Here is a 16107-nt window from a genome sequence, read left to right on the forward strand (position 1 = left end):
TCGAGCCTAATTACTTACACAGTCACACGCAGAGCTGGCTGCATATATAACACCCCCCTCCCCCATCCCCCCGCTGCTTCCTCTCCCTTTTTAAATGGTTCGGCGGCGCTGAGCCCCAGAGAGCTGCATGATGGATGGATAGATGGACGGCCAGCTCCCTTTCCTTTTCCAGTTGTTTTGTTCACCCCTGGGCGAGTGAGATCATGGGTGTGAGCGATTTCAAAACATCAGGGTAAACGCAAGCCAAAAAGCAGGACACGGAAAGTAAGTGAAAAGCGAAAACAGCAGAGGCTGGCAGGAGGGGGGAGCTCATGACACCCTGCTCCTCTGGGTGGGAGGGGCTGCAGGCCTTGTGACAATCTGCTCTGTGAGGCAGGGGGAGGGAACGGCAGCCCTTCCAGCCCCCCTCTTCCTTGGAGGTAGGGAGGGGGACTGAAGCCCTTGTGACACCCTGCTTCCTTGGGGGGGAGTGAGGGGAGCAGTAGCCCTTGTGACACCCTGCTTCCTTGGGGGGGAGTGAGGGGAGCAGTAGCCCTTGTGACACCCTGCTTCCTTGGGGGGGAGGGGTGCTTAATGACATGTGCTGAAGTCTAAAACTTGGGACACTTCCGGGTGTCCCTGGCAGAACTTTTCGACAGACTTTTCTGAGCCGCTAAAGATCGCAGCAGTGACCAGCGCCCTCCTGGCTTGTGGCTTTCATCAGCGCGGCCATCAGTGGCCACCTCACATGGAGGAGCGAGCTAGGCGGTGACACTGCAGCGTGCAGGAAGCCAGCCGCTTACAGGATGCAGGGCGGACAGAAGATCCGCCGAGAGCATGAACTGCCCCTGGGAGCTGGCTCTGCTTTCTCCCTGACCATCTCTTCCAGGCCCCAGGGCCAGGGTTGCCCACCAGCTCACCCTAAAAACGGGATGTTTTCCAAAGGAAGGTTGCCAGGAGCACATCTGCATGTTTGTTCTGCTCACAGGCCGGGGAGTCCTGGCTCCAGGGGGGCTTGGCAGCAGGGGACATGCAGGACCTCTTACCCCCCCCCCCCCCCCCTTCCCACGAGGATCTCAGGAGGTTTTCACTCTGCATTTGGACTTCCTGCCCCTCCTCTGGCTGGCTCCGTATCCAGGCTCTGGCACCCTTTCCCACTCCCTCTCCTGCTGGAAGCTTGTGATTCATAGCTTACACCGCTGGGAGGCGGGTGCCGTGGTAACATCGCCATGGTAACAGAGATTTACCAGGCATCAGGGATGCAGGGGATGAGCAGAAGGGATGGGCCAAGATTGCCACACACACACACTCACACACACACACACACACACACACACACGCGCCCTCCTTACAACAACCTTGTGATCCCTCACACAGAAAAAGATGATTTGTCAGAAACATCTCGGCGTGTTCCCCGCCCCAGGCTCTTTAGTCACTATTAATACCCTCTGTTTCTGTCTACAGAGATGTGCCGATGGGCCACTGAGCCCGGCATCCTGCCTCCAACAGTGGCCAGCCCAGGTCACTTGGAAGGACCCAGCAGATTCTAAGGGGACAATCCCCACCCCCACGTCTGTCTGGCTAACAATCCCTGCTACCGCTTAACATTTTTACAGTCATCAATGGACCTGTCCATCCAGAACTTGGCTAAACCTTTTAACAACTCGGGCTATACTATTAACCTCCTCTGCACCTCTTCTAGCTCTGCTATGTCCGTTTTGAGATGGGGGCGATCAGAACTGCACACAATACTCAAAGGTGCGGTCGCACCGTGGATCAATACAAAAGCAATATGATATCTTAGGTTTTATTCTCCGTTCCTTTTCAGATCACGCCAAACATTCTCTTTCCTTTACTGACCGCCGCTGCGCACTGAGCTAGGATCTCAACGTATTTTCCACAAGGACTCCAAGGTCCTTTTCCTGGGTGGTGACGACTCCTAATAGGGAATCCAGTATTGTGTACCTGCAGTGGGGATTAGTTTTCCCTATGTGCATCACTTTGCACTTTTCCACATTAAATTTCCTCTGCTATTCAGATGCCCAGTCGCCTTGTCTCACCAAGTCCTTATGCAGTACCTCACAAGCCACTGCTGTTTTAACAACTCTGAATAATTTGGGGTTGTCTGCAAATCTGATCATCTCTCTCGTCGTTTCCCTTTCCAGATCAGTTATGAATATATTAAACAGCACAGATCCATGTGCTACTCCATTAATGGCCTTTCTCCATCTGCAAAACGGACCATTTCGTTTTAGCCTGTTTTCGGTCTTTTAACCAGTTACCAATCCACAGTAGGACATTGTCTCCTATCCCTCGACTTTCTCATTTCCTGAGAGTCTCATGAGAGACTTTGTCAAATGCCTTCTGAAATTCCAAATATTGACCAGCTTACTTTTATCCATGGTGAGGCACAACTTTCCATTTTGGCTCTTCCCATTAAGCCATGTGCCAAGTAATTCTGTTCGTAACAATAGCTTCCACCATTTTACTTGGTACCAACTTCAGGCTCACTGATCTGTAGTTTACTGGTTACCTCTGTAGCCTTTTTTTAAATTTGTCCTTACACTGGCTACCCACCATTTCTCAGGTACAGTAGGAAATTGTAATGATAGGATACAGATTACGAGTAGTAGACCTGCAGTTTCATATTTGAGTTCCTTCAGAACTCTGGGGTGAACACCATCAGGTCCTGGTGATTTGCTAATTAGTTTGTCAATTTCCTCTTCCAGATTAACAGGGATATGTTTCAATTCTTCTGAATCATCTTCTTCTAAGAAGATTTCTGGTGTGGATATCTGCCCAACATAAGAACATAAGAAAATGCCATACTAGGTCAGACCAAGGGTCCATCAAGCCCAGCATCCTATTTCCAAAAGTGGCCAATCCAGGCCAAAAGAACCTGGCAAGTACCCAAAAACTAAGTCTATTCCATGTTACCATTGCTAATGGCAGTGGCTATTCTCTAAGTGAACTTAATAGCAGGTAATGGACTTCTCCTCCAAGAACTTATCCAATCCTTTTTTAAACACAGCTATACTAACTGCACTAACCACATTCTCTGGCAACAAATTCCAGAGTTTAATTGTGCGTTGAGTAAAAAATAACTTTCTCCGATTAGTTTTAAATGTGCCCCATGCTAACTTCATGGAATGCCCCCTAGTCTTTCTACTATCCGAAAGAGTAAATAACCAATTCACAATATACCCGTTCTAGACCTCTCATAATTTTAAACATTTCTATCATATCCCCCCTCAGCCGTCTCTTCTCCAAGCTGAAAAGTCCTAACCTCTTTAGTCTTTCCTCATAGGGGAGCTGTTCCATTCCTCTTATCATTTTGGTAGCCCTTCTCTGTACCTTCTCCATCGCAATTATATCTTTTTTGAGATGCGGCGACCAGAAATGTAAACAGTATTCAAGGTGCGGTCTCACCATGGAGCGATACAGAGGCATTATGACATTTTCCGTTTTATTCACCATTCCCTTTCTAATAATTCCCAACATTCTGTTTGCTTTTTTGACTGCCACAGCACATGAACCGACGATTTCAATGTGTTATCCATTATGTTGCCTAGATCTCTTTCTTGGGTTGTAGCACCTAATGTGGAACCCAACATTGTGTAATTAAAGCATGCGTTATTTTTCCCTATATGCATCACCTTGCACTTATCCACATTAAATTTCATCTGCCATTTGGATGCCCAATTTTCCAGTCTCACAAGGTCTTCCTGCAATTTATCACAATCTGCTTGTGATTTAACTACTCTGAACAATTTTGTGTCATCTGCAAATTTGATTATCTCACTCATCGTATTTCTTTCCAGATCATTTATAAATATATTGAAAAGTAAGGGTCCCAATACAGATTCCTGACGCACTCCACTGTCCACTCTCTTCCACTGAGAAAATTGTCCATTTAATCCTACTCTCTGTTTCCTGTCTTTTAGCCAGTTTGCAATCCACGAAAGGACATCGCCATCTATCCCATGAAGCCTCTCATGAGGAACTTTCCTAGAAGCCTCTCATGAGGAACTTTGTCAAACGCCTTCTGAAAATCCAAGTATACTACATCTACCGGTTCACCTTTATCCACATGTTTATTAACTCCTTCAAAAAAGTGAAGCAGATTTGTGAAGCAAGACTTGCCCTGGGTAAAGCCATGGTGACTTTGTTCCATTAAACCGTGTATTTCTATATGTTCTGTGATTTTGATGTTTAGAACACTTTCCACTATTTTTCCTGGCACTGAAGTCAGGCTAACCGGTCTGTAGTTTCCCGGATCGCCCCTGGAGCCCTTTTTAAATATTGGGGTTACATTTGCTATCCTCCAGTCTTCAGGTACAATGGATGATTTTAATGATGAGTTACAAATTTTTACTAATAGGTCTGAAATTTCATTTTTTAGTTCCTTCAGAACTCTGGGGTGTATACCATCCGGTCCAGGTGATTTACTACTCTTCAGTTTGTCAATCAGGCCTACCACATCTTCTAGGTTCACCGTGATTTGATTCAGTCCATCTGAATCATTACCCATGAAAACCTTCTCCATTACAGGTACCTCCCCAACATCCTCTTCAGTAAACACCAAAGCAAAGAAATCATTTAATCTTTCCACGATGGCCTTATCTTCTCTAAGTGCCCCTTTAACCCCTCGATCATCTAACGGTCCAACTGACTCCCTCACAGGCTTTCTGCTTCGGATATATTTTAAAAAGTTTTTACTGTGAGTTTTTGCCTCTACAGCCAACTTCTTTTCAAATTCTCTCTTAGCCTGTCTTATCAATGTCTTACATTTAACTTGCCAACGTTTATGCATTATCCTATTTTCTTCTGTTGGATCCTTCTTCCAGTTTTTGAATGAAGATCTTTTGGCTAAAATAGCTTCTTTCACCTCCCCTTTTAACCATGCCGGTAATCGTTTTGCCTTCTTTCCACCTTTCTTAATGTGTGGAATACATCTGGACTGTGCTTCTAGAATGGTATTTTTTAACAATGACCACGTCTCTGCAGTGAAGACGTAAGCAAAGAATTCATTTATTTTTATGTTATGGCCCTTAGTGACTCTTTACCCCTGATCTTCTAATGATCCAACTGATTCCCTGGCAGGCTTCTTGCTTCTGATGTACCTGAAAAAGTTGTTTTTAGTGTTTGCCTCTTTGAGAGCCAAGAGCTCTTTGCACTAGGTGCACACATGCAACCTCTCCCCTGCAGGCAGATAACTGAACAAGTGGCATTCAGAGCAAAAGACCAAATAGCTCCCATCTTGCTACTGGACTGCTTGTAGCATTTTTATTTTCTTATAATGGGGAATGTTTAATCAAATTGAATGCCTTAAAATGCTATATTGTGTTACTTGATCTCTGACCTGATACTCCAATCTTAGATCATTACTAAATAGATTTTATTTTTTTCTGGGCTCCTAAGTAAATCATCTGCACCCACCAAAGACTGTCCATGGCTCCCTTCACATTGAGGTACCCCTCAGCCGTCTCTTTTCCATACTGAACAGCCCTAACTTCCTTAGCCTCACCTCATAAGGCAGCTATTCCATGCCACTTATCATTTTGGTTGCCCTTCTCTGCACTTTCTCTAGTACAACGATATCTTTTTTGAGATGCGGCGACCAGAATTGTACACTGTATTCAAGGTGCGGTCTCACCATGGAGCAATATAGAGGCATTATGACATCCATCGTTTTATTTGCCATTCCCTTCCTAATAATTCCTAACATTCTGTTTGCTTTTTTGATCGCCACAGCACACTGGGCCAACAATTTCAATGTATTATCCACTATGACGCCTAGATCTCTTTCCTGGGTGGTAGCTCCTAAGATAGAACCTAACACCGTGTAACTACAACAAGGGTTATTTTTCCTTATATGCATCACCTTGCACTTGTCCACGTTAAATTTCATCTGCCATTTGGACGCCCAATCTTCCAATTTCATAAGGTCCTCTTGCAATTTATCACAATCCGCTAGAGATTTAACTACTCAGCATAATTCTGTGTCATCTGCAAATTTGATAACCTCACTCGTCATATCTCTTTCCAGATCATTTATATAAATATTGAAAAGCACCGGTCCAAGTACAGATCCCTGAGGCACTCCACTGTTTACCCTTTTCCACTGTGAAAACTGACCATTTAATCCTACTGTTTCCTGTCTTTTAACCAGTTTGCAATCCATAAAAGGACATTGTCTCCTATCCCATGACTTTTTAGTTTTCTTAGAAGCCTCTCATGTAGGACTTTGTCAAATGCCTTCTGAAAATCCAAATACACTACATCTACCAGTTCACTTTTATCCACGTTTATTCACCCCTTCAAAAAAATGTAGATTTGTGAGGCAAGACTTCCCTTGGATAAATCCATGCTGGCTGTGTCCCATTAAATTATGTCTATCTAAATGTTCTGTGACTTTATTCCTTATAACAGTTTCCACAATTTTTCTCAGCACTGAAGTCAGGCTCACCGGTCTATAGTTTCCCGGATCACCCCTGGAGTCCTTTTTATATATCAGGGTTACATTGGTCACCTTCCAATCTTCAGGTACGATGGATGATTTTAATGATAGGTTACAAATTAATTGAAATAGGTCTGAAATTTCATTTTTTTAGTTCTTTCAGAACTCTGGGGTGTATACCATCCGGTCCAAGTGATTTACTACTCTTTAGTTTGTCAATCTGGCCTACCACATCTTCCAGGTTCAGCGTGATTTGGTTCAGTCCATCTGAATCATCACCCTGTATACTTACTGTGGAGTCACCTGGATAGGTTTGGGAAGTCCTGCTGTACAAGCAGCACAAGCTCAAGAGAAGACATCTGCTGCCACAGAAGAAAGTGGAGAGGGACACGGAGCATGAGAGCCTGAGTGGGCCAGAGAGTGAGCCAGAGAGAGATGAAGAGGGATTATGGAAGTAGAAGAAAACCAGAGGATGCTGAAGAGAGCTGTAAGGGGTCAGAAAGACCCTGAGGGGATCAGAGAGAGCTGGAGGAAACCAGAGAGAGCCTGCAAAGATTTATGGGGACTGGAGACTGCTGAAGGGGGCCAGAGATTGCTGGATATCTCCTGTGGATAAAGCAATGGCAAAAGCCAGAAAAGATGCTTGGCTGCGTAAGGAGAGGAGTGGTCAGCAGAAAAAGGGAGGTGATATTGCCCCTGTATAGGCCCCTAGTGAGACCTCACTGGGAATACTGTGCACAGTTCTGGAGACTGCATCTTCACAAGGATATAAACAGGATGGAGTCGGTCCAGAGGGTGGCTACTAAAATGGTCAGAGGTCCTTGTTATAAAGCACATAGGGACAGACGTAAAGATCTAAACATGTGTACCCTAGAGAAAAGGCAGGATAGGGAAGATATGATGGAGACATTCAAATATCTAAAGGTTTCCATGCACAGGAAGTGAACCTCTTTCAATGGAAAGAAGGCTCTAGAACAAGGAGTCATGGGGTGAGGGTGAAAGGAGGCAGACTCAGGAGTAATCCTAGGGAATATTTCTTTACAGAGAGGGTGGTAGATGCATGGAACAGCCTCCCAGTGGAAAACAGAATCTGAATTCAAGAAAGCATGGGATAAATACAGGGGATCTGTAAGTGGGTGATGGAAATTGTAAAACTAAATTAGTTGGGTGGATGGGCAGATAGGATGGGCCATACGGTCTTTTTCTGCCGTCACGTTTCCTGTTTCTACGTTGCTAATCACAAAGCCTGTGTCCGCCCACCCCAGTGCAGGCGCTCTGCTCACAGACCTCTAAACCCAAACATTTAGGAGACAGTAACCCTGGAAGCCTCCTTTCATGTCATGAGAGCAGAACTGCTCAGGCACAACCCTCAGCGCCCAGCGATTTCTGTCCTCAGAAAGACGTAGCAGCTGTACCGTAAGGCAAATGAGGACAAAGCAGCTTTCTGCAGGTCCCATCCTGCGGATGGCTTGGGGCCTGCACACGTTAAAAATGGCTCGGATGTGGTTTTTCCACACCGGGGCTCCCCGAGAGCAGCCCTGCAAAACTCCGAGAGCTCACAACAGGGTTTAACTGTGCTAAACGAGCAAGTCTCTGACACAGGTAATAACAGAAAAGTGATCGAAGACAATAAACTACCCTAACTAGTGTCCTCTCTTCCAATGACCGGCCTGATGCATGCCCCCACGCCCCAGCTCGTTCCAGATGTTCGCCGATTTTTTTTTTTTTTTAACAGAGAAGTCATGCAGAATCTCCTACGAGAAGAAATCACAGGCAGGAGGAATGGGTCTAAAGTTCTGCTACTGGGTAATGTCTGAGGAGCCGCTGCCTCCAGATCCAGCCCCTCTCTTTCTTCTCACGCTGCCTCCACTTTCTCTCTCCTGCTTCACCCTAGATCTGAAAGCTTGGGAAGGTAAAACACCCGCATAATCCCCTTGGGACTCTGCGCTGATCTGACCTGCCTCCTGACCTATCACAGACGCTCCTGTGGGCTGGCAGCCCATCCCCCTGCTAATGCGAACCGCTGGGACCCAGGTTCTAATCCTACCATCAGTGATCACAAGCAAGCCACTCAATTTCCCTGTGCTTTATCTTGCTCTTTGCACCTTCCTAGACCTTTGATGGATAAGTATTAAGTATATTAAACCACAAGATCCCCGACTACAAACTTACACATTCCTAACAAAACATCACATGGAAGATGTTCAGTTCACCAACTCATGCAAATAAATCAGTTATAAAGCTCCACGCAGACTCCTTAATAATTCTTAAGAGCTGAGCGAAGAGCCGTGACTTAACGCTCCTCCTAAATTTCTGGTAGTTCAGCTCTAAGCGTACTTTGACTTGGAAAGCATTCCAAAGGCAGGGGCCCTGATAAGCGAAACTAGACTGCCGAGTGGTTTTCCAGCTTCATCTAGCTGTGCAGTGCGTAAAAGCAAAAGCGCCAGATGTGCTGGAGCACTGCTAGGCAGGCCTTCTGGGCCCGGTAGGAAGGAGCTTCAGAAAGTCGATTTCTGACTGACTGGCGCAGCAGCACACACGCTCCCTGCCACTCAGCCTATTTTGAAGTGATATAGTGCTACAGTAACACTAGCCGCAGCAGTAAGCAGTCCTGTCTGAGGGAGGGGGTTCCCTATCAGGACCGTCCCGAGGCAGTCAGCACCTTCCCAGCACCCAGCAGTGTCAGGGAGGTCCGTTCACATTCACAGCGACAGGCTGATGGGGTCATTGCTTAAAACAGGGACCCCCCCCCCCCCAAAAGCTGGTCACAGACTGTGGGCTGTGAGAGAGGAGGTGAACTAGAGGACAGAAGGCAGACAGCAGAGAAGAGAGGCTTCTGACTGCAGAAAATGGATCCCAGAAACGGTTGATGAAGGAAGGAACCGATAAGAGTTTGATTAGAATATTACAGATATTTCCAAAAACGGCTCAAGCAGCACAAGAGACGATCGCATCTCCCGTTTCCTGCCTCCTCCCTCCCTGTGCTGCCTCACACACCCACACAGCGCAGGAGGAGATTCCAGATCCAAAAACCAGCTGCTGTTTCCATCCTGAAAGCTCAGCACAGCCTGCAACAAGCCACAATGTCTGCCTTTCTGTATTTTATATTTTGGAGGTGTGGGGGAGAATTCTCCACATCTCTTACACTCGATCCACAGGCCTCCTCACATAAAGGCTCTTCCACACGTCTTTCTACAGCGCCTCCTGCTGGGAGCACAGAAGCTGTGAGATCTCCCACAGCTAGCACTCCTGCTCCATTCCCTCCCATGCCTCCTGCTGGGAAAAACTGTGAATGCCCCCCTTTCTAACTCTCCTGCACCACCTGCTGGGAGAGGTGGGGGACTGCAGGAGCTGTGAGCTCCCCCACCATGGCCAGCACTCCCTGCATTATCCTTAATCCCCCTGCCCCTCCACTTGTAGGCTAAGACTGAAGGGGCGGCGTAGGTGGTCAGCAGCTGACTGTGGGGGGGCCTGTGCAGGTCTGGGATCTGGCTTCCAGGACTGCAAAGGCAGATTTCCATTCAAGGTCCCAGGGGAGACCCAACAGTGCAGGACCCTACTGTAGTGAACATCCCATACCATAACAGCCACCCGACGGGCGTTACTGTTAACCTTTTGAGGCAGGCTAGGGTTGTGCCAGCTGGAGCCTTGCAGCTTTCCTACATGTCAGATCATCCACCTTTGGAGCACTGGAAGAAGGAACCGACACCCACAAAATCCACCCTGATGGCGACCACCAAGCTCTGTCCACACCCAGAGCAACCAGTGCACAGATCCCAGGTCGCCATCCTGCCTGCACACACAGCCGCTACACACACACACACACAGTTTTGCATCCCCCCCTTCCAACTTTCCGCCCCCCCCCCCCCAGAGCTGTGCAGACAGGCACGTCACGTTAGATGCAAATCCTTCTCAGATCAAGTAGCTGAATGGATGGAGGGAGAACAGGTGAAAAAGAAACCAATCCGAGCCACGGCAGACAGAATCCTGCTGGGGCTTCATTGGCAGACACACGCTGCTTTCCGGCCAATGGCTGAGGCGCACCAGAAATAGCAGCTCCGAGTCTCTTCGACTGAGGGACCAGCAAAAGCAACAGAGCTGTGCATCGCCTTCGAGATGAGGCGGCCTGTTATCCCTGGGCCTGTCACGGCAAGAGGAGTGACGTCCCACCCCCTCCCCTCCTCCTCCCCAAACACAGTCACTGCCAGAGGACAGCAAGCTCAACCCATTCCTGGAGAGTAACACAGAAAGCTGACAGCAGGAAAAGACCACAAGGCACATGCAATCCGCCCCAGTCACTCCTGGCCACACTGCTAAGGATATATCCCGGCTGCCAGCCACAGCGCACGACCACTTTTTGGCTTCCTTCTGCGTACCTCAGCAACTTAGGTAGGTCAGCACACAAGAGTCCTCCAATCGTGGCCTGCATCCATGTCCCAGGTTCATCTACCGAAAACTGGTGCTAATCTTAATTGTCCTCACCATCTCCCCTCTACAGCTTGCTTCTTAGCCGAAAACACAAAGGAGCATCTTCAGACCCAAACTAACTCCTGCTGGCTCCTATGCCCTGCTTTGTGTCGTCTACAAAAGATACATTTTCCTTTCTAACCCCTCCAACACTATCACTCACAAAGATACCGAACAGAATCCCCCCAGGACAGATCCCTGAGGCACTCCACTAATCACCCTTCTCTCCTCGGAGGGACTTCCATTTTCCACTCCTCTTCCTTGTCTATCAGTCAACCAACTTCTAATCCACTCCGCCACCTTGAGAGCCACTCCCAGGCTGCTCAGATTATTCATGGGCCTCCTGTGCAGGACAGCATCCAAAGCTTTGCTGAAAGCAAGCCAACCACACACAAGTGCACGGCCCTGATCAGATTTGTTTTACCCCACCACCTCCCTCTGGTAAATCCATGCTGCCTGGGATTCTGCGACCCGCTGCACTGTAGATAGTTCACTGGCTTTTCCTTCAGCAGAGTCTCCATTACGTTTTCCCACCCCCGCGGCCTGAATAACCGGCTTCTAATACCCCACATCGCTTCGCTATTACCAGTTGTATGAAGAGGGACAGCACCTGCCCTGCTTCAGTCCCACGGAATCCCATCTGTCTCCAAGGGTCCATTGGGCGGGTCCTTCAGTGGGACCCAGCAGAACCTCTCTGAGCTCCCTTAATGGTCTGGGACGGACCCTATCAGTTCTGCGCGGACCCGAGGCAACCACCTCACTCCTGGCCAACTTCCTGTGCCCCCTCCGCCAATCCCTTTCTTTGGCGACTACCAAACACGAGTATTTATTTGTTTAACGTTTCTGCTTGCTCCTCCCTCATCCTCCTCCACACATTCCTCCTTTTTTTTTCTCTCTCTCTCTCAGTCTCACAATCCTAGCTCTGCCCTTTCCCTGACATACCTGAAAGTCTCGCCTCCTTGCTCTTTTCTTCCACTCTCACCTGCGCTGCCCTGATGACTTTCCCTGACTCTTTCACCTTTCCCAGATATTTTTCCTCTGTGCTCCTTTCACTGAGATCCCCTGTATGTTCCGAATGCTCATCTTCTTCCTTTCTATTTTTACAGTACCTCTTTTTCCTCTTACTTTTATATACTTTCTTCTCATAAATATTTGTTGCTGTTCCTAGAATTCCCTTTAGTTTAACTCCTGTTTCATCCACTTTCCCCCAAGCCTGGATTTAGGGATAAGCAATTTAGGAAACTGTTTCCAGTGCCAAATCAGCATTGACAGCAGAGAGTCACCACCGCCACCACCACCGCCACCACCACCATCCAGGCCTGCCGCTCCTCCCTCCCCACTCGTCCTGTAGAAAGGCACCAGCTCTGCAGCAGCTGCAGTGCCAGCAAGAGAATTTGGCGGGGTCCCATCCCTCGCACGGGTTTCCATGGTAACAGGAACTCCACGCGGGAGGAGGGGGGCAGCGTTGCCACCGGCCCCATGCTGAACCGTCTTTCTGGCGTGGCAGCTGAGGGATTGGCGCCGCTCTACAGGAAAAGGAACAGCAGTGACATGGAGGTAAGGGGCCCGTAGAGGGGAGGACCCGGATAGGGGTGACTGCGCGCCCCCCCCCCCCCCCCCCACACCTCAGATGACTTCTAGGGGACACCCCCCCCCCTTCCTCCCCCGTGCTGTTTTGCCTATGGCTCAGTTTAAATCTGGCCCTGGCTTCACCCACCTCCTCCTCAAGGTGCTTCCCAATGTACCAGGTTCATTATTTTCGAAATCCAGGATTTTGAGCTTTGGGTGACACCTCCTTGTCTTGGCCATTATATCAAACCATTCCATCGGAGGGTCACTCCTACACCAGAGACACTTTCACTGTTTGTAAATACCAGATCCAGTATCACTCCCTCGCCTCCTGGGACCTTTTACCATTGGTTGTGAGTGGCCCCCCTACCGTGAACACAGAAATAGAAAAGGGCAGGAAACCCGACTCATCCCTGGGGAGTAAGTGACCCCCCAGCATAGTGTCAGGGAGGGGAAGGCAAATCCGACTCAAACCTAGGGAGCCATTGCCCCCCTTCCCTCCACACAGGGCTAGCCAGTGTGAGGAAACCTGGGAGGTCACTGTCCCCCAACTCTAAACACAGGAACAGCCAAAGGACAGGAAACCCGACTCATCCCTGGGGAGGGAGTGTCCCCCTAGTCCCCCCCCCCTCCTCCTCCAGTGTCAGCCAAGGGACAGCAAAACCCGACTCGCCTCGGGGGAGTGAGTGTCCCCCTAGTCCGAACACAGTCACGGCCAGAGCAACAGACAGAGCCAGAGTCACACCCACACCCACAGGCAGAGTCCCAGCCCCGGCCCCGGCCCCAGCTACGGATGCAGCCCCGGAGCGCGAGCCGAGCTGCGGCCGCCGCCCCTGTACTCACTCCATTCCTGCAGCTCCGGTCTGGGCCGGGACGGCGGCGGCGGCGTCGGCAGGATCAAAAGCCCCGAGCTGCGCTGGTGGGAGGCGGAGAACGAGACGGAGACGAAGGGCTGCTGCAGCTCAGCATCCCCCAGCGGTTCTCCTGCAGCCAGCGGCAGCCTCAACGCTTCCCAGCCTCCAGAGCCACCTGCCGGGCACTCCTCGCCACTGCACCCCAGCGCTGCCACCCGCCGGCCACTGACCGCCACGGCATGCCAGCGCTGCCACCTGCCGACCACTGATTGCGGCGCTGCCACTCACCAGCCCAGCACCGTCACAGGTTGGCATCTGACTGCCAAGGCACCACGCGGTTACCACCCACCGGCAACTCTCCACCACTGCACCTCGGTGCTGCCACGGACGGCCACTAAACCCCAGCACTGCTAGCCGCTGGCTATTGACGCCACTGCACTCCAGCTGTGCATAGTCTTTAAAGTTACATGCCAGCCACTGGCCACAACATCACCACAGCAATGCCAGCCACTGGCTATACACCATCACTGCACCCCAGTGCTACCACCTGCTGGCCACTGACTGACATTGCACTGCAGTGCTTCCAGTCACCAGCCACTAACCACTACTACACCACAGGGCTGCCACCCATCTGCCACTGCACATGCCTATCCATTATGCTGACCAATGTCCGCCACTGCACTGCACAACTGCTACCCACTACTATTTACTACCACTGCATCCCAGCACTGCCAGCCACTGATTAATGACCGTCACTGCACCATAGTGTTGCTACACCTCTGCCACTGACTGCCACTGCACTGCATTGAGGCCACTCACTGGCAACTGACCACCACTGCCTCCTAGCATTACCACTCACTGGTCACTGACCACTGCTAACCCCAGTGCTGCCACTCATTAACCCTTGACTGCCACTGCACTGCATGGCTGCCACCCGCCCAACACTAACTGGCATTGCAACCCAGCACTACCATCTGCTGACCATTGCACCCTAGCAGCGCAACTTGCCAGATATTACTCTCCAACATAACCAGCTGCTGAACAGTGCCCTCTGCTGTACTCTAGCCCTGTCATTTGCCATACATTGCCTGTCATCACAGTCCCCAAAGTTACAGAAATTTTCAGATACCTGGCAAACACTGCCAGTCACTGCAACCCTATCACTGCTAAAGTCCTAAAAGAACTCAAACGGGAAAGTGCATACCTGATACTAGTAATTTGTAGCCTATCATGTAAAGCAGCCATGGTACAAGAAGACTGGAGGGTGACCATTGTGACACTGATTTTTAAAAAGGGTTCCAGGGGTGATCTGGGAAACTATAGACTGGTGAGCCTGACATTGGTACTGGGCAAAATGGTAGAAGTTTTTCTTAAAAACAAAATAACTGTCTAGGTAGATAGACACGGTTTAAAGGGGAAGAGTCAACATGGCTTTAGCAAAGGGAAGTCTTGCCTTGCCAATCTATTAGATTTGTTTGAAGGTGTAAATAAAAATGCAGATAAAGGTGAGCCAACTGATATAGTGTATTTGGATGTTTAGAAGGTACTTGACAAAGTCACCCATGAGAGATTCCTCAAGAAATGAAAAAGTCATGGGATAGGAGACAGTGCCCTATTGTGGATTGGTAATTGCTTAAAAGACAGAGAGTTGGACTAAATGGTCAGTTTTCCAAAAGGAGAAAGGTCATTAGTGCAGCACCACAGGGACCTGTGTTGGTTTGCATATTCATAAATGATCTTGGAAGGGAACCATGAATGAGGAGATCAAATCTGCACATAACACAAAATTATTCAAAGTTGTTAAAACAGCAGCGGATTGCAAGGAACTGCAGAAGGACCTTGTGAGACAGGAGACTGCTCACCTGTCTGGCAGAGGACATATTCAGGCCGACCGAGCACCCGCTCTCCTAATGCGTGCCAATCCACCTCCCCTGGGTGCCCGGTTTAATATTAAAATTAGCTGCAGTGGTAAAAAGGAGACGCTGGGGAAATTGTGCGTCCCTGGTGCCTCCTCGACAGTGGGTGCACAGGAGAGGTGGCTGTCCACGCAGGTTAGGAAACGGATGCTCAGTACGAGCATCTGTTTTCTCCAGCTACCAGCACAATATCCACCCATGCTGTGTATATTGTGGGAATACATTGGACGCTCATAAAAAAAATTTTCCGCAATTTTTTTTTTTTTTTTTACATGATTCCACTTTCTGTGGTGCCTCCTACTTTGTATCACGATGATATCATAGGAGGGATAACAGCAGAAATTTTGGGGTTTTACAATGAGACCTTGAACGCAGCAGACCTTTATGCCAGCCCAGGGCTGGCATAAAATTTGCCATATTGCGAGGGCACATTGGCCATGTGGGACATTTTTTGCATCACGGGATTTAGCTAATAGCCTTATCTACACGTACTTTACATGTGATGAGCGCTATTAGCTATGCGCTCAGTTGGACGCATGTTTTGGACATGCTAATCCCCATTTTGCATTGGGGGTCACGAACGCATGTCCAGTCACGTGTGGAGCTGTGCGCTGGCTGCAGCGCACGGTATTGCATCGGCCTGTTAATGTGGAAAAGTGCAAAGCGATGCACATAGGGAGAAATAATCCCAACGACAGGTGCACGATGCTGGGTTCTCTGATGGGAGTCACCACCTAGGAAAAGAACCTTGGAGTCCTTATGGACAATACATTGAAATCCTCAGCTCAGTGTGTGCTGGTAAAAAAAAAAAAGCAAATAGAATGTCAGGAATGATCTGAAAAGGAATGGAGAATACAATGCA

The 16107-nt window shown here is 49.0% G+C and overlaps 1 protein-coding gene across 2 annotated transcripts in view; it reads right to left on the reverse strand.

The window, feature by feature from the left end:
* Positions 1–13485, reverse strand: part of PALM (paralemmin) — an 81455-nt gene extending 67970 nt beyond the window's left edge. For both annotated transcript variants that reach the window (XM_029613586.1, XM_029613585.1), the window contains exon 1: positions 13319–13485. In XM_029613586.1, the coding sequence (XP_029469446.1) occupies positions 13319–13323 (5 nt within the window). In that variant the 5' untranslated portion in view covers positions 13324–13485. The remainder of the gene's footprint in view (positions 1–13318) is intronic.
* Positions 13486–16107: the final 2622 nt, after the last annotated feature.

The sequence above is a fragment of the Rhinatrema bivittatum genome, chromosome 8 (assembly GCF_901001135.1).
Source record: "Rhinatrema bivittatum chromosome 8, aRhiBiv1.1, whole genome shotgun sequence".
In the NCBI taxonomy this organism is placed as follows: Eukaryota; Metazoa; Chordata; class Amphibia; order Gymnophiona; family Rhinatrematidae; genus Rhinatrema; species Rhinatrema bivittatum.